The sequence below is a fragment of the Macaca fascicularis genome, chromosome 6, assembly GCF_037993035.2.
Source record: "Macaca fascicularis isolate 582-1 chromosome 6, T2T-MFA8v1.1".
Lineage (NCBI taxonomy): Eukaryota > Metazoa > Chordata > Mammalia > Primates > Cercopithecidae > Macaca > Macaca fascicularis.
Window position 1 is genome coordinate 166,128,189 of NC_088380.1, and position 27,974 is coordinate 166,156,162.

The 27,974-nt window shown below is 41.8% G+C and overlaps 1 protein-coding gene across 1 annotated transcript; it reads left to right on the forward strand.

Annotated features, from left to right (window-relative positions):
- The first annotated feature begins 3,435 nt into the window (after positions 1-3,435).
- On the forward strand, positions 3,436-27,462 carry LOC141407095 (uncharacterized). The gene is made up of 3 exons (XM_073994687.1): positions 3,436-4,744; positions 5,509-5,726; positions 26,362-27,462. Exons 1-2 carry the CDS (start codon positions 4,054-4,056, stop codon positions 5,601-5,603), a joined length of 786 nt encoding a protein of 261 aa, XP_073850788.1. The 5' UTR covers positions 3,436-4,053; the 3' UTR covers positions 5,604-5,726; positions 26,362-27,462.
- Positions 27,463-27,974: the final 512 nt, after the last annotated feature.

Below are 27,974 nucleotides of genomic sequence, written 5' to 3' on the forward strand. Positions count from 1 at the left end.
ATGCCTCCCCGCCAGCTGGGGAGGTGAGCCACACATCTGTATCACTGCAGCACAAGGCAGTGTGTGCTGGCACCCCCAGAGCTGAAGGACTTGGGTTAGGGACAGGAAAGAACACAGAGGCGAACTTTCAAGTTCTGGCAACGACCTGGTCACCAGCCCTTGCTGTAGGGGTTTAGCTTCTTTTGTTCTCCAAGTCCAAAGATTACTCTCTCCCACATAGAGAACCTAGTGCTTCTAAAATTTGAGTGACTGTCAGGATAACCTGGAAGCATTGCTACAACAGACAGCTGAGTCCCACTCCGAGAGTGTCTCATTCAGCAGGGATGAGGGCCTGAGAATATGCATTTCTAGAAAGTTTCCAGGTGAAGCAGATGCTGCTGGCGCTGAGACTACACCTTGAGAAGCACTGGTTTAACCCATGTTGAGGGTCCAGAACCCCTGCAAATCAAAGTGTTCATTGGGAAAAGACCACAACATATTGATATATCCACCATCAAATAATGAAATGCATAATTTTGTGTTAAATCAGCCACCATCTGATAGAGAAACCAGTCTAGGTTAGTATCCAGGGTTTATGAAAATCTTCAGATTGCAACAATTACATGCCACTTACAAATGAGGTAGAGATGATTATTAAAACATTCTGAAACAACTCCATTCACCTTGCAGAGCACCCATGGTCTGGAGGAACATGGGTTCTGAAACCACTGTTTTAAATTATATGAAGGGCAATGCTCAACTGTTTCAGCCAAATACCTTAAAAATGAGCATTCCTGGGTTGGGTGACTGAATATTGACAAATCACAGCTTTGTCAGAACTGCTGCTCACCCTAGGGGGACCTTGCTATGTACTTTATTCCCTTATAAAGTTTGTGAGTGGCAGAGACAGGACTAGAAGTCAAGTCTTCTTGGACACTGCTCAGTGCTGTCACCACAGCATGAAGTTTTAGGGGCATGGCTATCATTTCAGTCTAGGTTATGACTGTAGCAAAGTACTAGCTGGCACAGGGCACCAGTTGGTACATTCACAGGCTTGAAGTTAAACAGACACAGGCTTGAATTTTGGCCAAGTTACTCTCTGAGCTTCAGTCTCTTCATCTATAAAAAGGACATAATACTTATCTCAAAGGCTTGTTGGGAAAGGCAATAAGATAACATATTATAGAAGGCAACCAATAACATATTATCTTGAACCTAGAGGAAGAGGTGAGGGAACAATTTGGTATTTCTGTGTTTTATATATCATGGATAGTCAAAAAAGTCATTCCAGGCAGCAGGGAAATGCACACAGAGGTACCGCAATTACATGGGACTGTAAAACCCAGAGGCTGGCACACTGGAAGGGAAACAGTGGAAATTCCTGGTATCTCCTGGTGATTCCTTTATACCCACTTACGCTGAGGTTTTCCCACTAGCTGTGTGCCCAGCCCTTCCTCTGCATGCCTCAGATGCCTTTGACAATCTCAGGTGAACTGCATTTCAGGGTCAAGGGAACCCTGGCCATGGTTCTAAGAAACAACTCCCATTTTAGTATCACCTACATTTGAAACCACAGAGCACTGTCCAGGAGAGGTGATGGTGACAGATCACCTCCTTTGGCTCTGGCCGATCAGCTGATACTAGGCAGCGCCATCCCTCAGCCCACATTTCCTCAGCATGGTCAGTTTGAGAGTCTTGAGGATTAAAACAAATTTTTGTGTGTGCAATTTCATAGGTTTTCTAAATTCTTGAAACCCTTGCATGAAGGACAAAGGGACCCCACGTTACACACTCCTACTTCCTGGGGTATGCTAAGGGCTTCCCAACACTGGTGCCAACATCAGCACACCAATGACACTTGGGTGGGCATCTCTTTTTCAAGTTTTATTTTGTTTGTTACCTTTAATTAGAAAAGGGAGTTATTATTAAAAAATAAAAAGATATAGTCACAGATGGCATGGGTGGCACATGCAAACAGCCCCAGTTTGAGGGCCAGGCAGACTTCTAGAACTGTCATCCCAGCTCTTCCACTTATTAGCTATGTGACTCTGGGTGAGTCACTTGGTCTCTTTAAGCCCCACACTCTTGATCTGTAAAATGGGCATGCTACTGTAGTAAGGAGTTACTAACATAATTCATGTCAAGTGTCATGGTGCCTAGATGAAGTCAGGACCCACTATTTGCTCCCCTCCTCCCATAGCATTTACTACAATGGCAACAATACAGTCTCTTCTTTACTATTTGTCTTCTCTGCCACACTGAGTGAACTCTCTTATGCCATGGATCATGTCTACCTTGTTTCACACTTTATCCCCAGAGTCCAGCATAGAGGGATTCCATGACTTATTAGTAGAATGAAGGAATGTATGGAAATCGTACAACTTCAGACTCCAGTAAAACAAACTCTAAGAGGTTACCCACATTCCATCTAGTATCTTGAAATTCCTTGTTTGAAAAAGTGGGTCATCACCTGGGGGTTAGTAATGCCTTTGTTAAAATGGCATTGTTGTTGCACACAATTTTACCTGGGCAAGTATCAGATACCAGTACAGTAAAGGTTGTTTTTTTCCCCCTTCTCACAGATTTAAAAACTCCTCAGGAAGTAATAATAGCTTTTCATTTTTTAAGTGGGGCCAAAGTTAGTTAATCCACAAGAATAGGGAACCCAGCTATCAGTTTGGTTGGTATCACAACTGACAATCAAGACCATCACAAATATGGGAGCAAGTCTGATTTGTAACACTGTTATAAGATATAATTATGAATTCAATTACTTTAAGGAATGCATGAAAGGCTTTTTTAAAAGTTTCAATAGTAAGGCAGGCACCACTCACTTTAGCTCTATACAATCCTTTCACTGACGGGCATTAATATTTAGGAATATACTTTTATACATCAATACATACCATTTCAAAATAAGATAAAACAAACATTTCCATAAAATATGCATACACACAGATCTTGCTATACAGTTATTATTAGTTGGCTTTTAAAATGGACACTGTACATCAGACCCCAAAGTACTAAGTTTTCACTAATGTTCCAGCATGTGACTCATCAGGGATGCTTCCAGGAATCCATCAGCGCCCTGCTGCCAGGTGCTGGGGTAGCACACTAACAGTTTCTACACCTGGACAACTGCAGGCCCACAGTGAGGGGAGGGAGGAAGGGGCTTGGGAAGTGCTTACCTTGCTCTGGGCAGGATGTAGGGTCCAATGGCCCTGAAACAGATGTTGTTTCTTCTGCTGCTGTTGCTGCTACTGGAGCTTATATACTCTACTCCTTTCTGATGGAAACTTAAACTAGAAACTGACTTGTTGCAACATTATAAACAACTCTCAAAACCTTCTGGGGGAATTTCAAGAAGTTCCTTTTTTGTCTGTCTCTCTGTATGTGTATCAATAACGAGGAGACATCAAAATCCCAGGTAATGAACTAAGAGGAAATGACTTTTGGGTGGGGAAAAAGGAAGGAGATGGAGATGCTAATTTCTTTGGGTTTACATCATGGCCAAGGTGCTTAGAGACAGCACTAGGCAGCCTCCCTGAGTTCCACAGATCGAGGAAGAAGGAAGGCCAAGGGGCGGTCAGATGGGAGGCTGAGTTCTTGTCAGGATGGAGCAACTGTATGCCCAAGGGCTTAAAAGCAAAATCCTGGTTCTTCCCAAGTTGGAGAGGATGAGATAAAGGGCAAAGGGTTTAGTACATCTGGGGCACCTTCCTCCACATTAGTCCTTTAATTTCAGAAACATACTATTTACCACCCATCTTGGCTCCATGCACCTCTGCCCACATTCCCTGAGGGGGAACACACGCGTGCACACACACACCCATGCACATTCATACAGACACAACCCCAGGGAGATGATGAAACTGGGTATACCACTAATAAGACTCAAATATGTGCACATCCTGTGCTCATAGATACTCGCTCATAGGGGCGGATGGGAGCAGAAAGTGAAATACCCTCAGGGAGGCATACAGACAACCACACTCAAGGCACCCCTCTTGGGCACCCAGACTACATCCTCATTTCATTTGCACGCAAATCTATGACCCTAGGGGCTCCACGCAGATGCACAGGAACAGTGGAATAAAGATATCTCTTGTGGTGGAATTTCAAGTTGCTAAGAGGTATGCAAAAGTGTACACCGGTGTGGACCCCCCCCCATCCCCCGCCCAGTCTGCACGTGAACAGGAACACGTACCTGCACGTATACCAGGTACAGGCAGACAGATGCGGGCGATCCCCAGAGCCGCCGACAGAGGTCGCTGCGAGACGGTACCCGCGTCCCGGAGTCCCCCCGCGCCCCGGAGTCCCCCGCGCCCCGGAGTCCACCCGCGCGGGTCCACTTCTCCATCCCTGCTTTCGACCCCGGCCCCTGCAGCGGGGGAAGTTCCTGGGGCGGTGACTGGGACCAGGCCGGGTTTTAGGCGGGCGCAGATTTCCGGGCTAACTTTCCTCGCCGTCTCAGCGCGGGGAGGGGGAAATGGGAAACCCGGCGAGAGCAGCGGAGCTTCCCAGCCGCACACTTCCTCCCTCCAGCCGTTTGTCTCGCCGGGGAGGGCCCTGGCCGCCAAGCCGGCAGTCCCACTGGTTATCCGACCTTGTGCTCTTGCGGGGGGTGGAGACCTTACCTCCAGCTCAGAGTGCCTCCTCCCATCCCCTGTGTTCTCTAGGCCTCCCCAGACTTTGCCTTTTAGCGTTCCAGTGAAACAAGTTCTGTATCCAAGATATACAATTAAGTGGACAAAGCAGATTGCAGGTATGCTGTTTGTATGATACCATTTGTGGGGTGTGCGTGTGTGTGTATGTGTGTAAGTGCACCTGCACTTTTCACAACTGGTATCTCTGTGGCATATGTAACAACTGAGGGAGGGGCTTTTTGTAAACATGTATTAATTTCCTTCCATCCATCACTGAAGTGTACTGAACAGAAAACTTTATATGAAATTGACGTGAAGTAGTTTCACTAATTTATTTACAGTGGCTGCACCACTACAGATGAGTCCTTGTGTCCCCCCATAAATAAATACATGTATAAAATAAGACAAATAAGGTTCAAAATGACACAAATATTTTATTCATGTGTTCATAAAAGCACCTTCAAAATTAAAAAACAAAAAAACAAAACCGTAACGTAAAGTCTCAGTAAAAATCCAGTGCCAGTTATGCAAAAGAAGCTTCAAAGTATGCTGTGATCCTCCCTTTTCCGCTCAGATTGCAGCCCAAGGGCTAGTCCTATATGAAAGGGCCCCCCGTGTTCACCTCCACCAGGGACAAATAATAGGGTTTTAAGAGGATAGGCCCTGGAGTTAGAGAGCTGGGTATTCACACCTGCAAGTTACTTACCTTCGTTAAGCCTCAGTTCCTCACATCTGTAAAATCGGGTTAATAATAGTGCCTGATCTTAGGACTGGTGTAAAGATTAATGAGATATGATGGGATGCAGTTAAAGTAACATCCTGGCTGAATGTTTAATGAATGGCTGCTTGCACTTATTTATTTTGTTATCCTGTCGTGTCCCAGAAAGTGTTTTGGTAGCTTACAAGGGGACATCAAAGATGACAAAGAGGAGTGGAAGAAGACAGAATCAATGTGAGGAGCCTGGAACAGGGCTCTGAATTGTCCTCCCACAATGAAGTCACTTGGCTAGAGCTGAGCCACGAATTTGACTCTGAGCATCTAGGATGAAAAAGAAGAACTGGCACCTATGCCATCTCTGCCCCTCGGGACTGACTACTTTGGTAAGTCCAGTTCACCCACAGAGGAAGTAGTTCTCATACTTTCTCTGCATATAACAACAAAATTCAGGTTCTTGGGGCTGATGCTTGGGGATTGTGATTCAGATCTGGGATTGGGCTCAGGAACCTGCATTTTAACAGTGGAGGTTCTAATGTGGTCACTGGCAGGTTGTTCTAATGTGGAGGCCACAGCCCACTCTCTGAGACAGGTCGTACACTTGTGTTCCATTGCCTGGAGATACAACCTATGCTTCACTCATCTCTGGACACCCTGCACGGCCAGCCAGCGTTCTGGTAATAACAGCCGAATGCCCATTGACCTGATTTTGGAGAAGAGGTTTATTAACATGTCCCACTTCACAATCCAGACCCTGATCCCAGGCAAAATGAACGGATACCCATAAGCTTTCTATGGCTTACCCTATGGACGAGGAAGGTCTACTGACAGAGGGCATGCTGAGCTGCAAGGTTAATGTGACTGACGATTAAGCTGTGAGATGGAGGAAACCCCCTAAAAACCAAAAATAACTTCAAGAATTTTTTTGGCCACAAAAACGTATTTTCTCCTAGAAGAATGCTTTGATCATCTAGTACACATTTCAAATAAAGGAGAAGCCATGTGTACTTATAACAATTAAAATGTTTAGAAGATTACGTAAGCAATACCTGTATGCATCCTACTGTAAAAACTTCAAACAATACAAATATACATAGCATACAATGTCGAAGCCCTGATTCCTGTGGCTTCCAGAGGTTACCATTGCCAGCATTCCTGCAGAGCTTCTCAATGCTTCTCTATGTATTTATATCTATCTGGCTGTATAAATGGGATCATACTGTACATATTGTTCGGCAAATTGCTCTTTTCTTGCAACAGTCTATTTTGTATTCAGTCGCTTGCGGTGACTTCCTAGAGGTCACTTGAACAGATTTCACATCTACATCAATTAGGTTGCCCTGGGTGTAGTTTTCCAAGGAGCTCTGCAGTTCCAGGCATCAATCCACTAAGAATTGATGACATCTGGAATAAGAAAGGTCTATCTTTTCCTGTTTATGTCTCTTAGGAGCAAATAATTTGCCTTACAAGCTCCCCCAGCCTTTTCATGAAGTCTTGCTTATCACCTGTATACCACTATACCACTCCCTGACAAGGAGAATGGGCTTATTACAAGGAAAATGATAGACAAGGCAGGTTTGCCCTACTAGGTGGAAAGTGGTAGGCCATTGAGAGTCATGAAATCACCCTCACAGGGTTGACAAGAATTGCATGCTGGGTTCTGGAGAGAAATATAGTTATAATTAAGCATTAATTAGGCTGCATGTTGGCCCACTTCCTTGTTGCTCAAAGTCACGTAGCACTAGATCCTGACCATTTGCATCTGCATTATTCCTATAGATAGGATTTCTGACATTAGGGTAATAAGATTTTGTAGGAATTGATTTGTATCCCTATTGTTCCTTTAGATGGGATCTCTGACATTACAATCATAACGCTTTTGTTTAAGAATCACTTAAGTTGTTTTTCAGGTCCCCAATTCTACCCCGTTTCAGTTTGAAAACCCCCACAAAGAAAGGGGATCAGCCTGAAAATACAGCTTCACCCTGTCCCATGACTTCACCCTGCACTCTTCAACCAATCAACCATCTCCAACACATTGGCCCACTCCCAAACTCTTGAAAACCCTATCACCAAATGCCACAAGGAGATGGATTTAAGGTTTCTTAAATGTCTCCTCATTCAGTGACCCTACGATGAAACCTCTTTCTTGCTGCAACCTGGCCTCTCGGCGTATTGACTTGCAGTGTGCAATGGGCAATGAACCTATTATGGATACAGTCATATGTGTCTGTTAGGTGAGCCCAAGTGATTTGTGTGGCCAGTGAAGTGCAGAAATAGGGCAATTGTGTGGATAATGAAAACTAAAGGTTCTTTCCCCAAATGGTCAGTTGCTTTTGAAGGGATACTTCTAGCCTAGGGGTATGGGAAGTAGCTTCTACCTCCTGCCTCATAGATACATGCTGTTACCAAAAAAAGAGTGTAAGTGTTACAGCAGATAGCTAGTCAGACATGAGCAGGGCAGAAGAGGGTCCCACCCCCTCTCCCCACCCACCACCACCAGGAATGTCAGGCAATCATCAGGTGAGGGTCAGATGGTTATTAAACAGTCTCTCTAAAATAATAATTGGTCACAGCTGGTACCAGGGAAAGGCAGTCTCCCAATAGATAGAACACCTGAAGTTGGTGATCAGCAGCTTCCCGATAAGATCTTAGGAGATGGGCGAATGAGCTCAAGCATGCGCAGTAGGAGGGAAAATGGTTGCATCTAACTGGTGTATGAGCTTCTAAGAACACTCAACTGGTAAGGGAAGAATGCCTCAAGTGAACATGTGTACAATTTCAGTAAACATACTGTGTATGTGGCCCCTCCCAAGTGCTGGCAGGCCACTGTGCATGTGCGCGGCCCACCCCAAGAAAAGAATCAGGGGAGGAGGCTTCACCCCAGAAGCATGCCAGCATATGCAACCCCAAATCAAAGGTTAAACCACACACTTGAATCTCTCAAGTCACCCTCCCTCTTCCAAGTGTACTTCTTTCTGTTCCTTCTCTAAAACTTTTTTTTTTTTTTTTAACTTTTTTTTTGAGACGGAGTTGCGCTCTGCCACCCAGGCTGGAGTGCAGTGGTGTGATCTCAGCTCACTGCAACCTCCACCTCCTGAGTTCAAGCCATTCTCCTGCCTTAGCCTCCTGAGTAGCTGAGATTACAGCCACCACACCCGGCTAATTTTTGTATTTTTAGTAGAAATAGAGTCTCACCAGGTTGGCCAGGGTGTTCTCAAACTCCTGACCTCAAGTGATCCACCCGCCTTGGCCTCCTTCAAAGTGCTGGGATTATAGGCGTGAGCCACCGTGTCCGGCCTCCTGCTCTAAAACTTTCTAAATAAACTTTCACTCCTGCTCTAAAACTTGCCTGGGTCTCTCACTCTGTCTTAAGCCCTTTGGTCAAATTCTTTCTTCCGAGTAATAGGGACAGGAGACAGAGAAATTCTAGGCAGAAAAGGGTGGGGGTCTTTGGCAAAGACCCACCCTCAAGCCTGGTGCCGCCGCCCAAAGTGAGAACATGTATTCCTGTTTTCCCACTCCAATGTTGCCGTTTCCCAAACCACCTGTGGCCCACCCTGCCCCCACATCCTGCACCCATAAAAACCCTAGGCTCCACTGGCTGAGAGCAGAGAAGGGGAGGAGAGAAGAAGCAGCTGAATGCTGGAAAAAAGCAGTTTGACTTTAGAGGGATGATTTGACGGTGGGACTTCAGGGGAAGAATACCTTCCGGGTCCCTCCCCTTTCCGCCTCCCCTTCCTGCAGAGAGCCACTTCCATCGGCAACGAAATCCTCCACATTCACCACTTTTCAATTCGTTCGTTCATGCAACCTGATTTTTCCTGAACGAGATCTCAGGTGCCATGGATGAGGATGCTAAAGGCTGTTACACTGACCCTCTGCCCTTGCAAAAAGGCAGAGGGTTCACTGAGTTGTTAAATACTTAATCCATCCATGGACAGCAAAGCTAAAAAAAGTGCACTGTAACATATGCCCTCTGGGGCTCCAGGGGTCATGGGTACTCCACCCTAGATGCTGCTGTGGGTCCTGCACAGAGTTTTGGTCCTGCCGGTGCCCAAAAGCATTTGCTTTGGCTCCTGCACCTGCTCACCTGTGTGCTCCCCGTCCCATGAGGGATTGAGAGCTGTGGGCCGAGTAAGCGAGGCACTCCTGTCACGAGGACTATGAAGGGGTCAAGGAAAACCTCATGTTTCATGAGGAGGCAAGAATTGAGGTTAGTTCACCACCACTAACATCGTTTGGTGCCACGTGATTTTGGTGCCACGTGACTTGGATACATTCCCTAGTGGTAACAGAAGGTTCTAGAGCACAAAATTTGAGTGTATATATGAATGGTATGAGGGCAAATGATTTTTGTTTTCTTTTCAATGATCTCTTAAATTTTCTAGAATGTCTACAATGACCTTGTATTACTTTTCTAATCAGGAAAAAAAAAGTTACTGAAAGAAAAGATAAGTGAAGCACATACAAAAGGCAGAGTATGTAGTGGATCAAGAATTTGTGTTTTACAATCTGACAGACCTAGTTAGACCGTAGTTCATATTTCAAATATAATTCCATGTGCTCATAGCTGAGAACCTTCTCCTGGGATGGATGCAAGTTACTGGGTCACTGCTGAAATGTTGTACTTTTACGGATGGTGATGAGGAAGTATCTGTTTTAGGTGTGGTATTTCCTGGAGGCAGAAAACTGCTTGAGTTAGCTCTTTCAGTTTTTCAGTGGCCCTTCGAGTACATGTTTTGTTTTGTTTTAATGTTTTGCAAAGGATTCCTAGAGTGGAAATTGCCTTTGCAAAAATTATAACAGTGAGAAAATCATGACAGTGAAAGGGATTTGACCTATCTGTCCCCATCTTGCTTCTGGGTATCTTTGCTCATTCCTGGGTGTGGGCCAAGCTAACTTTGGGAGAAATTTAGTTAAATGATAATGGCCCTTCCCAGATACTAAATTGCCCTTTTAAAACTAATGAAAGGCCACCAAGTTAGGAGGATGAGAGGGGTCTGAATTCTATTAGGAAGTATGCCTAGCCAGCCATTACTTAGGAGGTATAAAGATTTGCACCTTCCCCAATTACTCCAGCAGATAACATCACCATTTTAGAATCTAAGACTGGCCTTTGGAGATGTCTTTTCAGGTTTTTGCATTTCTGACCACCGGATGGGCCCCACCCAGGAACCGACTTAACACAAGAAGACAGTTTCCACTCCCTATGATTTCATCCCCAACCCAACCAACCAACATTCCCTACTCCCTGTCTCCCTACTCACTGAGCTATCTTTGAAAAACCACTAACCTCTGAGCCTTTAGTGAGACTGATTTGAGTGACAATAAAACTTTAGTCTCCTGTACAGCCAGCTTTGCATGAATTAAACTTTTTCTCTGTTGCAACTCCCATGTCTGGATAAATCAGCTCTGTCTGAGCAGGGGTTCAAGGAGAACCCACTGAGCAGTTAGAATCAGCTTCACTTTCAAAAGGCCTACAATGTCCTCACTAATTTCTTCCCCTTCAAAGATGACTCTGATCACATGTTTACAATATCGTCCTTCTACCCTTGGCCCATGATAAGGGCAGAGGGTGGTAGATGCAGTCACTACTGAATTTCATTATCCCAGTGGGCATTTTTGGCCTGCTCAACTGGACTGACTGCAGAGCAAGTGTTCCACTTTGACCTTGATTTTGCCATTTGCATATGGAAACCTTTTTTTTCCCCCCCTCTCTAAATGCAACTCTTTGGTAATCCCAGTGAAAGAAATGGGTGTGTGGGCAACTGGAAGGAAGTAGGTGTGTCCTAGGTTGTAGGATTGCTGAGAAGTAGAAGTGCTTATGCTAGAAAGTTATGAGAACAGTTGGTCTGGTCTTGCTGTTAGTAGAGACAGGTAGAACAAGGCAAGGTGGGAACAACATGGAGTGGGCAGATGTTTGTGGTGAAGTCCTGTCATCTCTTGTCTGAGGGTCCCCTATCAACATCAACTCCAACCAATAATTATTGAATATTAACCGGCACCCCCTGCATTTATAGGATGAATTGTTAAAGCACCATCCAACAAATACATTCCTGCTGCTACTCACCCTAGAGCACATAGAATTCTCCTGGAGAGAAATGGATTGACCAAAAATTGGAGCCTGCAATTTGGAGCATCCTCCATTGCGACAGTTGATTTGGGACTCACATTTAAGGCTGCATTTGTTTCTCCATTCAGAGAAAATTTATATTAATATTCATCAGGCTTTTATTGTATCTTGTTCTGGAAATCTGCTCTGGAAAATAACTATGACCCCTAGTCTTCTGCCCTGTCATTTTCTCTCTAATTTTTGGCTTCAAAAATTATCTATCTATCTATCTATCTATCTATCTATCTATCTATCTATCTACCTACCTACCTACCTATCTACCTTTATTCTTGATGGTACTTTAAAAAAGTAACTCATGCCTCTAGTTTAAAATAAACCATGCTGGGCATGATGGCTCACACCTGTAATCCCAGTGCTTTGGAAAGCTGAGGAGGGAGGATTGTTTGAGGCCAGGAGTTTGAGATCAGCCTGGGCAACACAGGGAAGCTCCACCTCTACAAAAAAAAAAAAAAAAAAAAAATTAAAAAATTAGCTGGGTGTGGTGGTACATGCCTGTGGTCCCAGCTACTTAGGAGGCTGAGGCAGGAGGATCACTTGAGCCCAGATGGCTGTGATCACAGCGATATGTGATTGCACCACTGCACTCCAGCCTGGGTCACAGAGAGAGACCCTGTCTCAAAAAAAAACAAAAAAAAAAAAGAAAAAAAAATCAAATAGTACAAAGGTTACTAAGTGTGTCTATCTTCTTGAGGTGCCTCCCTGGTCCCCCAGTGTGAAAGTTGTGTATACCACATATCCAAATCAAGCTGTCCCCAATACCCATCAGACTTGGTGATGATCTTCTAGTCATTTTACTTAAACATGAAACAGCCAAATAGACAAACTCAATTTCATTTTTGTTTTTTAGTAGGTGAGAGATGTTCCTTTTAGACCTGGGGAGACAGAAAGAATCTTAAGACCTGGGCACCATCATCAACTGGTTGTACTCCAGTTGAGGAGACTTGACGAGGCATGAAAGTTAAATAATGCCAAAGACAAAAATACAGCAAGGTGGGGTTGATTAGTCACCAAAGGAATTTACATCAAAGGCATTACCATGTTTGTTATGTAGGTGCCAATAATGATGAAATGCCACTCTACAGTATTTGGGAGGCTGGAAAATTTAACAAAAAGGAAAGTGGCATCCTTAGTCTTGTCGGGGACAGCAAAGGAAACAGACACTGGAGATGAACGGTCTTGGGTTTGGGTCGCAGCTCTGTTCTACTAGCTAGATGATCTTGGGCAAATTACTTCAATTCCCTGAGCCTCATTTTCCTTATCTGTAAGATGGGACTACTGATAATATCTACCTCAGAGAACTGATAGAAGGATTAAGTTACATTTGGCATAGAACATGGATCAATATATGGTAACTCTTATTAAAATTAAATAATATAAAAAAGAAATGTGTTTGGTTGCCAAGGGAGTCTAGTCTTACAAAGTAGCAGTAATAAGTGTATAACACAGCAAAACTTCATCTTTATTAGATTGCTTGTTTAAATAGCTATTTTTAATGTGACCAGAATATGTCCTGAGCACTTACTTTGTGCCAGGTGCTCTGCCACAGTAGAAGGAACACTGACCCCACCAGTTAATGTGCTCACAGTATTCTAGGGGGCAAAAAAAAAAAAAAAAAAAAGAAGAAAAAAATGCTAAGTGGCAATGACATGGCAGTGTGACACACCTTGCAATGACAATCATGGCACAGGTGCTTTAGATGCACACACATCTTTGGGGTGGCGGTGAGGGAAGGCTTTCCAGAAGAGATGATGTCTAAGCTGAGACCTGCCAAATGGGGGGTTGACCTGAGAAACCACAGTAGTAGACTTTTTTGGGTATGCTTCCTATGGACCAGGTACTGTGGTGTGTGTTTCGTGTGAGTTTTCTCATGTCGTACTCACAACAAAGCTATGAGGTGGAAACTATTCTGCCCACTTTACAGGTGAGGAGACTGAGGCTCAGAGATGTAAAGTTAACTTGCCATGAAAAACGTAGCTAGTAGATGGAGAATCTGGGATTGAAACACATCACGTATTTGAGTTCATCAGTACCATCTGTCTTGTAAGACCATCCTATATAATGTTTATAAAGTGACAGCAACTCTGGTTAGCAGAAAAGACATTACCCTTAGCTAGGCCATCTATAGGAAGCCAGTGGGAGAAATGGTTTTCTAAGATGTGGGTATGCATGAAATAGGAAGTGTAGATAGCTCTTGGAGAGAAGAGTGATGTGATTCCAGGGGTTTGTGAAAATGAGGCATCCAGACATGAGGATCAGGTAGGGCAGAGGTTGGGGGAAGGAGACCCAGGAAAGAGAGCAACAGTAACTAAGGTGTGGACAGATGAAGGCTGGTACTCATGCTTCTTCCCACTGCAAGGAGAGGAGCCATGTGGCATTTCCTGTCCGCGATTGTGAGCAGCCCCTGGCCCCTGGAGCTTCCCAGGTACAACCGAAACACCACCAGGGTCCACTGGGCTTACTTTTAAGCCTAGAACATGAAGACAGCTGGTTAGAAGGGGACAAGCAAAAGATTGGAAGGATTAGGCACACACACTCCACCATGTGCTTGGTGCCATAGAGCAGTTCGAGTCTAGACAAATTGGCAATCACTGCCTGACATTCTCCATTTCTGTTGTCCAACTGGATAATCAAAGTTCCATAAACGGATTCTTTTTGGTTTTATTTATGAGTTGTGTGGGGGACGCCAATGGGGCTGAGAATTAATTGTCCATGTTTCATATTTTGAATTGAGGCTTTTATTGTAAAACAAGCAAGAGGCATTGGACCTGTCAGTTTCTGAGGCAGAACCTTCCCCTCAGAATGGTGTGTGGGCATTCATGGGATAGTCCTTGAACACTGTCCTTGTCCTAATAAAAGCAGCTAACTTTTATTTAGAGTGCTTGTTTCTTGACAGATTTTACTTCAGAGCTTTATAGTTAGTCCTTTTAACAACCTTTTTCTAGGCAAAGACATGACTGGTAGAGGCAGAATGAGTAACTTCCCCAGTCTCTGCCAGCAAGGAGGTGGCAGAGCTGGGATTCTTGATCACAAACACCGCCCTTGACTGTCTCTGCCTGTGGCTAGTGATGCAATTGTCCCACGTGTCCATCTGAGGGGCTGTTTGCCAGAAAAGCCTTCTGAAATGCTTTGGGCTCTACAGGGCCGCAGTTAAAATACCTGTGCATGATTTAAACTGGCACTTGTTAACCTTGCAGTTATTTATTGAGTGACAATTACATATCAGGCACCCAGCTAAATTCTGTTAATGTAGTAAGCAGATCAGACCTGGACTCTGTCCTCCTAGAGCTAAATAGGTATGTGCAAAGGACAAAATGCTATGAAGGAAATGAATGGGTGGTGAGACAGAGAATCACAGGGGAGGGCTCTCTGATGAGGTGGCATTTAAGATGAGACCTACAGGTGAACCAGGATGAGAATCAGTAAGAAGCCCCTATAGTGGGACAGGGCTTGGCGGATTGGAGGAATAGAAAGGAGGCTGGTGTGACTTAAGCACAGAGGAAAGGGAAAGATGCCCAGGGAGGCTGAGGCAGGTGCTGGCCGAGGCATGTGGCTGCACAGGCCCCATGTAGTGAGCACATTTAGCACCGAAAATATGGAAAAGCCTCTAAGATGAAACAGCCACGACAACCAAAACCAAGACCCAAGTATGTTTGTCATAGGATCAGGTACCAATGAAGTTCTTGGGAGCTGTGAAACATGGCTGACTTGACCAGACCTGAAGTTTCCAAATCTTCCTTGGTCGCAGAACGCTTAGTGCTTCAGTAATTTTTTCATGGCATCTGTAGGCCAAAAGAAATACCAAACAGATTCATTGATTAAGTAGTTAGGGTCAAATCGCTTAAAAGTCTTTATGTGCTAACAGCTTTTTACTGGCCATTTGAAAAAAAAAGATACATTGAAAAAATATATATATATTTTGTATTCTCAAATCATCACAATTACTTACTCATGGGATGTGTGGCCTGTTGGACACTATACAACTCCTTAAACTTTGGAATCAGAGTGGGCCCTGCCACCTTCATTTCCTCTTCCACACTGATTTCCTTGTGACACTTGCTTTTTGTCACAGTAACTGCCAAAAACATGGCTTCCTCAAAATATGCCACCATTGAAAGGAACATGACGTAATCTAATGTTGAAACCATGAACAACCCCAAGTTTGTGCAGTGTTCAACAGATATGGAGGATCCTGTCTTTTCCTTGGAAAATTTAAAATACCTCACAACAGTCCTGTGAATTTATTATGCTACCCTAGGGTGACCAGGTAGAGAGTTTGGAACCACTGCTAGCCATAGTACTTTCAAACTACTAGACTCAGATATCTCTTTGCCACAAAATACCTCCTCAGGGCCATATGTGACCCTGCATTTTGTGCAGGGATTCCAGGAAAGAAAGTTGTCACTCTTTCTGGAACCTGTATCCTATTTGTCCAACCATCAATAGGGATACGTCTGGAGTGCTAACCCAGCCTGGCTTATTTGAATAGAGGAAAGGAGGAGAGGGGTGAGTAACATGTACAGATGGTCAGCAGTAGTATGGAAGCATGTGAGGTTGAACCAAGAGGAAATGAGTAGGTGATACGCAACCATAATTTTGGGGCCCTTGATGAAGAAATGAGTGCTGAAATTCTGAAGGGTTTGTTATTGTGCAGACCTGCAGTTAAGCTGGCTAAGCTTTAGGTGTTGCCTCAGGAACATCCTGCCAGAAGGCAATTAAAGAGTGGAAGAGCAGAAATGCAGAGAAGGAATTCAACACCTGCTCCACCAGCACATTCCTTGGTTGCTCTCATCTGTTTCCTTAGCTGGATCACATTCTTGGTGAATGAGAGAAAGTATGAGGATTAATGAGCAGACCTGTCTTTGGAATACCCTAGAACCATGATGCAATGCAAATACCACAGTATCTTAAAGGACAGTAGCCAGTAGAGCCAGTTGACTTCAAGTCAGTTTAACTTTCTCTTTCTGCATAAAGTCATGTATGCAAATTTTCCAGGATGGCTGAGATGCTGATGAAATGAGTTCCCATGGCAACTGGTAGATTATCCTTACATCATCTTTGTGATGAGCAAAGTTCAGTGAAGACCAGAGGGAAGTAAAATTCTTGCTTCTCACTGAACTTGGACTGTTTACTCAACCCCTGTCTATTGCTTAGTTTTCTCATCTGTAAGATGAGAATAATACTGAGATGGGAGAGTTCACTTGACCTCCTCATGGGACTTGTGACATTGGTGGCTTGTTTACTTGGCCACTTCACTCAAACCCCTTGCAGGAGGGGGAGCACACAGGAGAGCAGGAGCAGGAGCCGGGGTGATTGCCTTTGGACACCATTAGGAACAAAACCTGTATCAGCCCGTGGCAGTGTCTAGGGGATGTCCGTGACCTCTAGAGCCCAAGAGGGCATGTGTTACAAACAATGCTCTTTTAGCATTTGCTGTCCACTGACAGCTAAGTGTTTACCAGCTCAGTGGAGGGTTGGGGTGAAAGCCTTTTACACTCTGCCCTCTTGGTACCCGAGTTCTTGTCCTATGTCCAGGAAGAATCAGGTCACATGGACTTGAAGGATGGTGAATGCAGAGACTTTATTGAGTGGTGAGGGTGGCTCTCAGTGGGATGGGGAGCTGGAAAGGGGGTGGAGTGGGAAGATACTCTTCCTCAGGAATTCAGCCATTCCTGGCCAAACTCCTCTCCAACCATAGTCTCCAATGTCCAGCTGCCTCTTCTCCTCTTGATGTTCAGACATTTCTTCCCTTCTCTCCTTCTCTGCTGCACTGCTCTGCTCCTCTGCCGGTGGAACTTGGAGTTTTTATGGGTACAGGGTGGGGCGGGGGGTGTGGTGGGCCAGGGTGGTTTTAGAAAAGGCAACATTCAAGCGGGAAAACAGGGATGTGAAGTTCTCATCTAGGGCTGCGGGTCCAGGCTTGAGGGTGGAGTCCTTGCCAGGGACCTTGCCCTCTTTTACCCAGTATTTCCATTCCTCCTGTCCTTATCAGTACAAACACAGACCTTTAAGTTGTTACAAGAAGTAATAATACTCACTAAGCCAAAACCATGGTGTCAGGTACTATGCTGATGTTTTATATACACTAGCTTATTTTATACCTAAAACAATCTTACAAGGAAGATGTATTATAATCCCCATTGACATCTGAGAAAAATGAGGCACAGAGAGAACAGGTAAGCTGGTATCAAAAATGGCAGGGCAGGGATAATGTGATATGTCTAGTATACGATTTGGTTGAGATTATGCATATGAGATCTTAGCCCATTGCCTGCCCACAGCAGCACTCAGTAAATGCTAGGCTTTTATTATTACTGTTATTTTTTGTTAATTCCATTACTGTTATCATTTGACCAGGGGAATCATCTTAAGCTTTATGGAGGAGGTGACATTTACAATCAACTTTGAGGGTGGGTAGGCTTTGGACAGACAGGGATGGGGCAGAAGAACATTCTGGACTACGGGAACAAAAAGAGCTAAGGCTAGGAGGTGAGACTGTGTAACTTTGAGATGGAGAATAGGGAGGAGACCTCAAAGCAGGACCTTAGGCTCTAAGGGAAACAAGAGAGAAGGATTCTGCTGACAAGACAGTAGAGCAGCCTGCTCGTCTGGTGGTAGGCACTGTCAGCATTCTAGGTTGTAAATGTGGGAAGTGAGCAGATCAGAGGTTTGCTCAACAACCTGCCTAGTGAGCCAAACTGCTTGCTCTTGAGGCCACTTAGTCCTTCTGGGGCAGCTAAACCCAAGTCCACACAGGCAGGTACCCAGTTCTTGCAGTGATGCCCCAAGCCAGATAAGAAAATGATGTTATGGAGATCTGGAATCCCCACCCAAAAGTCCAGCTTTCGTTCTCATGCATCCTTCCATCAGAAGAGTCTTGTGTGTGTTCAGAGGTGAGGGATGAAAGAGAAACTTCACAGCAGAAGACCCTCTCAGAGTCATGTGGGGATCTGCACCAAGTCTCCTGTTTCTCCCTCTTCCCTAGCGATACCTCTTTTTAAGATCCAAAAGGGCAGGGCTGACTTAAAGCCTTCACTAGGGCCAGACATTCCTAGATGAAAACAAGGGGCTTCTTTAGAGGAAATGAAAGGAGACAGAGATGCGGTTTTGTCTTAAGGTTTTTTAATGTGAACCACTGAGAAGATTCATTTTGAAATAGAAATATGTGTCTGACAGTGTGATGTAAATGCAGGCATTTTGGAATCCCTGCTGGAGAACACAGAGGTGAGTAGGGGTTCTCCAGTGACCTTGTGGGAGTCTTTGGCTGGGAAGCTAGCTGCTGGAGCTGAAAGAGCACAGGAATAGAAACCACACCACTTGGGGTCTTCTGATCCAGTGTTTTCCAAAGGACAAGTGTCATGTGAACTGGTTTTGGACTGCAAAGGAGCAACCCCTTCAACAGTTACAAATCACCAATGAGAACTTTTCCCATTTCAAAGCTACTTTTGAGTTCTTCTGATGCTAAGGAGAAAGTGTCGGTTTCAGGCTAGTGCCTCTTTAATACCTCTCTATCACTTGTTGATCTCTCTTCTTAAGGAGGGCAAGCATTCTTCAGCCTCAGAGGCATTAGCAGTCAATAGCGTCTATTCTAGAGGGTCTCATCCTTGGCCGCATGATGCTATTTCCTGGGGAGAGCTTTAACAAATTACTTATGCCTGATTGCTCCCTCCCCAGAGGAATTCCAGTTTAATAGCTCTAAGGTCTGGCTTGGGCATTAGGATTTTTAGAAGCTCTCCAGACAACAGTTTCTAATTAGAATTGTTTTGTATTATATTTATTAACCTTCTATTAATGGCACGTGATACTAGTTTTCTACTGAAGGCATTGAAGTAAAATTTCCTTTCAACATCAGTTGACTTACATAAAAACAGTAAGTGCCTGTTAAAGGAAAATAAAAACTAAAGGCAGGAGGATCACTTGAAGCCAGGAGTATGAGACCAGTCTGGGCAACATAGTGAGACTCTGTCCCTTAAAAATAAAAGCCAGGCATAGTGGTACATACCTGTAGTCCCAGCTGCTGAGGAGGCTGAGGTGGGAGGAATGGGAAAATCACTTGAGACAGGGTGTTCGAGGCTGCCGTGAGCTATGATCATACCACTGCATTGGTGTGACAGAGCAAAAAAAAAAACAAAGAAGAAGAAGAAAAAGAAAGGTAATAACTAAATAATGCAGGTCGTATTTGGATATGGCAAAAACAAAATATGCATTCAGTGAACTTTGCCAAACTCTCTTCTGGTTCTTGCTTAGCAGTCGCATTCCTGTCTTATTTAGGCCCAGATTCCCCAACAATGAAATGGGAATAATGATCCCAGGTCGCATTTCTCTCTGGGCTTACCCTGGGAATCAAATGATTGAGTTTTGGTGTTATTTGATAAACAAATATGAGGAAGGAAATAAAAGGGAGAAGATCAGTGCTGAAGAGATGGGTAATTGGCAGATTTACACAGAACTGGATTTTTCGGGTATGTTAAACCAGGCTATTTGGAATTTCTGAGTTCAAGTACCATCTTCTCTCCCTCCGCATCAGAAAGAGCCACTGGTCTCCATTAAAGGTATCATGAGTGCCAGTAATGATTTATTTCTCCAGTGGCAATAAACTAAAGAACTTTGAAAGTCCCACCGAGACTCCCAAAGATAGCATGTTAGTATACAAGCTGAACAGCCTGTATTGCAGTCCCTCAGGGTCTTCTGGACAAAGCATTGCAGGTGTGAGGACTGGCCTGGTCCTCTGCAGGCTGAATTAGATATGTCCCTCCCATGTGCCCCCGTTTCTTCATCAGGAAGATGAGGGGCTTGGACTAGTGTAGGATCAGATATAAATGCAAATACCTCCAATACCAAGGAGGTAACTCAGGTGTGAGGCTCTGCTAAGGGAATAGGGAGTGGTCAGGCCTACAGCAAAGTAGAGAGCACAGTCCCACAATAAAGATACTTAGATTCAAGTTTTGAAAACCATGGGGTTATTAAACAACAGTTTGGCAAGGTGACAGTTGGTGATTCCTGGATATGATGGTTTCTAAGATTCATTTCTAAAAATAATTTTATAATAGTAAAATAAATCCAAGGAGTCTACTGGGGATTTTTTATATGACTGCTGTACTCAGTGGCACCCAGGGGCTTCCCTGATAATAAGAACTAACACTTAGAATAAAAGCTAACATCCGAATGCTAAGTTATTTAAAAACCATTTAATCCTCACCATAACTGTATGAAGCCAGTACGATTATTACAGCCTTATATAAGGAAGTTGAGATTCAGAGTGTTTAAGTCATTTGTGTAAAATCGCTAGAGCAGCACTGTCCAATAGAAATATAAAGTGAGCCATGTATGTAATTTTGAATTTTTTTAGTAGCCATATTAAAAAAATAAAGAGAAACATGACATTCATTTTAATGATATATTTTATGTAAACCAATATATAGAAAATATGTAATCAATATAAAAATTAATGAGATGCCTTGTGTATTTTTCGTACTGTCTTTAAAATTTAGAGTTTCTTCTTCTTTTTTTAAACAAATAGCCTTATTGAGATATAATTCACATACTATACAGTTTGCCCACTTAAAGTATACAATTCAATGGCTTTTAATATATTCATATGTGTGTCACAATTTTAAATTAAAATTGTATAAAATTTAGTATATTCACACATGGTTACACACATATGGTTATACATATGTTAATATACGCAATTATGTATAATTGTGTATACACAATTGTGTAAATTTTATGCAAATGTATATTTATTATTTATTTATTTGATATATAAATATTATTATTTATTTGATACAGGGTCTTGCTCTGTTGTCCAGGCTGGAGTGCAGCGTTACAATCATAACTCACCGAAGCCTGGACCTCCTGGCTCAAGCGATCCTCCTGCCTCAGCCTTCTGAGTAGATGGGACTACAGGCATCTACCACCACACTTGGCTAATTTTTAATTTTTTTGTAGAGATAGGGTCTCACTCTGTTTCCCAGGCTGGTCTTAAATTCCTGGGCTCAAGTGATCCTCCACCTCAGCCTCCCAAAATGTTGGGATTATAGGTGTGAGCCACTGTAATTTTAGAAACTTTTCATCCCTTTGAGTTGAAATCTCATATCTTTTGACTAGCACTCACCTACTACCCTGGCCCCGTCCTCAGCCATAAACTACCCCTAATCTAATTTAAATCTCTATAAATGTCCCTATTCTTTTCCATGTGACTATTCAGTTATCCCAGCACCATTTGTTGGAAAGACCATTTTTCCCCCACTGAAGGGTCTTGGCACCCTTGCCAAAATCAGTTGACCGTAGACATATGGGTTTATTTCTGTGCTCTCAATGTTCTGTTCCATTGATCTGTATGCCTATCCTTATGCCAGTACCACACCATCTTGATTATTGTTGTTTTTTAGTAAGTTTTGAAGTAGAGAAGTTTAAGTCCTCATACTTTATTCTTCTTTTTAAGGATGATTATGGCTATTTCAGGTCTCTTTTAATTCCGTATAAGTTTCTAAATCAACTTGTTGATTTGTACAAAGAAGTCAGTTAGGATTCTGATAGGGAATGTGTTGAATTTACACATCAGTTTGGGGAGTATAACAATGTTAAGGATTGGAAAATCCATGATTATAGGGTTTTCTCCATTTATTTAGACCTTTTTTATTTTCTCAACAATGTTTTGCAGTTCTCAGCATATAACTTTTGCATTTCTTTTGTTCAGTTTATTCCTAAGTATTTAATACTTTTTGATGCTATTGCAAATGAATTTTCCTATTAATTTTCATATTGATCATTGCAATTGTATAAAAATACTATTAATTTTTGTATATTGATCTTGTTTCATGCAAACTTGCTGGGATGGTCAATTTTTTGTGTCAGCTTCACTGGGATATGAGGTGCCCACATATTTGGTCAAATGTTATTCTATGTGCTTCTGGGAGGATGTTTTGGATTAGTTTGACATTTATATTGATAGAATGAGTAAAGTAGATTTCCCTTCGTAATGTAGCTGAGCCTCATTTAATCAGTTAAAAGTCTGAAGAGAAAAAAAGGCTGACTCTCCCCACAAATAAAAAGGAATTTCTTCTGTCTGACTACCTTTGAGCTGTAACATCTGTTTTTTCTTGCCTTTGGATTTGAATTGAAACATTAGCTCTTTCTGGGTCTTGAGTCTGCTGGCTTTCAAACTAGAACTACAACATTAGCTTTCCTGAATGCAAATCAAAACCACAATGAGATACCATCTCACACCAGTTAGAATGGCGATCATTAAAAGGTCAGGAAACAATAGGTGCTGGAGAGGATGTGGAGAAATAGGAACACTTTTACACTGTTGGTGGGACTGTAAACTAGTTCAACCATTGTGGAAGACAGCAATTCCTCAAGGAATTCCTCAAGGATCTAGAACTAGAAATACCATTTGTCCCAGCCATCCCATTACTGGGTATGTACCCAGAGGATTATAAATCATGCCGCTATAAAGACACATGCACACATATGTTTACTGCGGCACTATTCACAATAGCAAAGACGTGGAACCAACCCAAATGTCCATCAATGATAAACTGGATTAAGAAAATGTGGCACATATACGCCATGGAATACTATGCAACCATAAAAAAGGATGAGTTCATGTCCTTTGTAGGGACGTGGATGAAGCTGGAAACCATCATTCTGAGCAAACTGTCACAAGGACAGAAAACCAAACACCACATGTTCTCACTCATAGGTGGGAATTGAACAATGAGAACACTTGGACACAGGATGGGGAACATCACACACCAGGGCCTGTCATGGGGTGAGGAGGAGGGGAGGGATAGCATTAGGAAGTATACCTACTGTAAATGATGAGTTAATGGGTGCAGCACACCAACATGGCACATGTATACATATGTAACAAACCTGCACATTGTGCACATGTACCTTAGAAATTAAAGAGTGTATATATATATATATATATATATATATATGTGTGTGTGTGTGTATATATATATATATATGTGTGTGTGTATATATATATATATAAAGCCACAGAATTCTTTTGTAAGTCAAAAAAAAAAATTAACTTTCCTGGTTCTCAGACATTTGGACTAGGACTAGAACTAAGCCATTATCTCCCCTTGGTCCCCAGCTTGTAGGCTTCAGATTTTAGGACTAGTCAGCTTCCATAATCACATGAGCGAATTTCTTATAATAAATCTCTTTTTCTGTCTCTATGTGTGTGTGTGTGTGTGTGTGTGTGTGTGTGTGTGTGTGTGTATAATATATATACATTCTCTTGGTTCTGTTTCTCTGGAAACCCTGATAAATTATACTTGTTGACTCAAATAATTTCTTGCTGGTCTTAGAATGTTTTATATTCAAGATTATGTCATGTTTGAATAGAGATAATTTTACTTCTCTTTTCCCCGATCTGAATACCTTTAAATTCCTTTTTTTTTTTTTTTTTGCTGTCTAATTGCACTGGCCAATACTTTCAGTATAATGTTAAATAGAAGTGGTGAGAATAGATATTCTTGTCTTGTTTCTGATCTTAGGGGAAAACATCCAGTTTTTCATCACTAAGTATGATGTTAGCTGTGAGTTTTTTCACAGATTCTCTTTATTAGGTTGAGGAAATTCCCTTCCATTCCTAGGTTTTTTGAGTTCTTATTCTTTTTAATATTATAGGAGAGTTTTGGGTTTTGTAAAATCTTTTTAAAGCATCTATTGAGAAGATTATGTGTCTTTTGTTTTTTATTCTATTGATATGGTGTATTATATTGATCGATTTCTCGATGTTAAACCAACCAATCTTTCATTCCAGGGATGAGTCTCACTTGGTTATGAAATGCAGTCTTTTTGTATGTTGCTGGATTTAGTTTGCTAGTACTTTGTTCAGAATTTGTGCCTCCATGTTCTTAAGAGATTTTGGTCAGTAGTTTTTTTTTTTTGAGATGTGTTTGTCTGGTTTTGGTATCAGGGTAATACTAATTTCATAGAATAAGTTAAGAAGTGTTTCCTCCTCTTTTATTTTCTTGGAAGAGCTTGTGAAAAATTGACATTAGTTCTTCTTTAAACGTTTGGTACAATTCAGCAGTGAAGCCATTTGGTCTTAAGCTTTTCTTTGTGGGTAATTTTTTGATCACAAATTCAATTTCTTTACTTGTTAGAGGTCTACTGAGATTGTTGGTCTAAGATGGTTGAAGTTATTTAATTTATTGACATGTAATTGTTCATAAGAATATTATAATTATTTTGAATCCTTTATAATCCTTTTTATTTCTATAAGGTTGGTAGTAATGTTCCGTCTTTTGTTTCCAGTTCTAGTAATTTGAGTTTTCTCTCTTTTCTTCTCAGCAGTCTAATTAAAGGTTTGTCAATTTTGTTGATCAAAATTGATCAAAAGAACCAGTTTTTGATTTCATCAATTTTTGTAATGGTTTCTTTATCCTCTATTTTATAATTTTCCATTCTAATCTTTATAATGTCCATCCTTATGCTTGCTTTCAGTTTCATTTGCTTTTCTTCTTCCAGTGTTTTAAGGTTAGGTTATTGCTTAGAGGTCTTTCTTCTTTTTTAAATATATGCATTTACAGTTCTAAATTGTCCTCTGAGCAGTGATCCAGCTACATTACTTAGGTTTTGGTATGTCATATCTTTATTATCTTCTTTCTCAAAGTACTTCTAATTTCTCTTTTGATTGTTTCTTTGACCGATTGGTTATTTAGGAGCATGGTGTTTAGCACCCCTTAAATTGAAATAATTACATTTCAAGTGCCTAATAGCCACTATGGCTGGTGGTTACCATATTGAACGGTGCAACTTTATAGAGTTATTCAGTGATGCAAGTTGGGAGGTGAACCTGGTTTATCTGATTCCAAAGAAATAATGCTTGCAAACTGTCTCTCCAATATGTTAAATGTGTAAAATAGCAAGCCTTGCTAATTAGCCACTTTAGGAAGTTTAATTACTTTATTTTGGGAAAGTAATTTTAAACATTTTACTTTTTAAATTATTGAACAATTTTTTATTTGTATATACTTTAGGCATACAACATAATATTTTAATATCCTTTTACATAGTGAAATGATTACTACAGTCAAATAAATTAACATATCTATCACCTTTTATAGTTACCTTTTAAGCTTTAAAAAATTTTAAATGTAGCACACATATAGAAAAATGCACAAAGTATAAATGTACAGCTCAATAAATTATCACAAAACAAACACGTATGCATTCACTACTCAGTTCAAGAAATGGAACGTTGCCAAGTACTCCAGATGTCCCATCTGTGCCACGGCCCAATCTGTATCCTTCTCTTCCTCTGAAAGTGATCATCTCACTTGTAACCAGAGTTGGATTTACCATTAAGACAATACAGCCTAAGCTATAGGGGCCCTTATTTACACAGACCTCTTCCAAAGCCCTAAGGTGGGGTGGAGTGCCCAGTCAAGTGTTCATATGGTCATTTGTCATCATTTTTATGTGTTTTTGTAAATTTTGCATAAGGAGAATATTTTGACCATAGTCACTTAAGGTGGTGGTGCTTTCTACTCTGACTTTCCTGCCTTCACATTTTGCCTTTTGTTGAGTGGTAATGAAATAGCTATTGATGTTTTTTGACATTTGTTTAAGCCTTAGACTCTGAGCGTAGGGGAGTTGAGGATATATTTTATTGAGGTCAGCAAGATTTATTTATGTGGCTCCAAGTCACTTCCATATTCAAACAGTTAAGTTAATGTAGGATTATATATCATAATTTATTTATATATTCTCCTGCTGATGAACATTGGGTTTATTTTGAGTTTTTGGTTATAACAAATTATACTGACATATCATCTTTGTACATTTCTTTTGGCAAATATACATACACGTTTCATTTTCTTTTTCTTTCTTTTTTTCTTTTTTGTTTTTTGAGACAGGATCTCACTCTGTTGCCCAGGCTGGAATGCAGTGATACGATCATGACTCAGTGCAGCCTCAAACTCCTGAGTTCAAGTAGCCTTCCCACCTCAGCTTTCTGAGTAGCTGGGACTACAGGTATGTGCAACCACACTCGGTTAATTTTTAAATTTTTTATAGAGACAGAGGTATCACTCTATTGCCCAGGCTTGTCTTGAACTCCTGGGCTCAAATGATTCTCCTGCCTTGGCCTCCCAAAATGCTGGAGTTACAGGCTATGCATTTCTTTTTGATATACCTCTCTAGGAATGAAACAACCAGCTCATAGGGTAATTTGTATGTTCAACTTTGGTAGACATACCAAACTGGTTTCCAAAGTGGGTATAAACACATGTTCCTACAAGTAAGCACATGAGGGTTTCCTTTGCTTTACACCTTTGCCAAAAATAAATTAAAAGAATGAGTAGTTTTTACATTTCAGTAATTCTGATGAGGTTGTAATGTTATTTCATTCTCATTTAAATTTGTATATCCCTGATTATTTTTGAGGCCAGGCACGTTGTCAGTCTATCAGTTATGCTAAGTTTCTAATCCATTTGTCCATTGGCTGTCTTACCTTATTGATTTGTAGAAGCCCTTAGTTTTGGCATGAGCTCTTTATCAGTTACATGTGTGGCAAATATTTTCTCCCACTCAGGGACTTGCTGTTTCACTCTCTTCGTGGTAGGTTTTGATGACCAGAAGTTCTTACATTTGATTTAGGCTAATTTATTAATCCTTTTGTTTCAGGTTAGTATTGTTTTATTTAAAAACTGTTTCCTGGGCTGGCTCACATCCCAGCACATTTGGAGGCTGGGGCAGGAGGATTACTTGAGCCCAGGAGCTCGAGACCAGCCTGGACAACATAGGGAGACCCCCATCTCTATAAAAAATTTAAAAATTAACCAGGCGTGGTGGCTCGTACCTGTAGTCCTAGCTACCTGGGAGACTGAGGTGGGGGCATCTTCTTGAGCCCAAGAGGTTGAAGCTACAGTGAACCATGATGGCACTACTGCACTCCAGCCTGGCCAACAGAGCAAGATCCTGTCTCAAAATATACAAAATAATAAAAAATAAAAACTATTTCCACACTGCAAAGTTATGAAGATATTCTCCTATTACCATAGGATAATGCTTCCTTTCTAAAGCATTATTGGTTTGTCTTTCAGATTTAGATATATAATTCACATAGACTTGATTTTTATGTGTAATGTGAAGTAAAGGTCAAGTTTCATTTTTCTTATGTGGATATGCAGTTAACTGAGTACTACTTATTGAAAAGATTGTTTTTTTGTCCACTAGTTTGCAGTGACTCATCATTAGACAAGTATCTATACATTCATGAGTTATCTCTTCTTCTCCATTGATCTACTGGTCTACTCTTATGCCAATACTATGTTATGTTAAAATCTTAAAATAAATCTTTTTTTTTTTTTTTGAGATGGAGTCTCACTTTGTCACCCTGGCTGGAGTGCAGTGGTGCGATCTCGGCTCACTGCAAACTCCTCCTCCTGAGTTCAAGCAATTCTTCTCCCTCAGCCTCCAGATTAGCTGGGCTTACAGGCATGTGCCGCCACACTGGGCTAATTTTTGT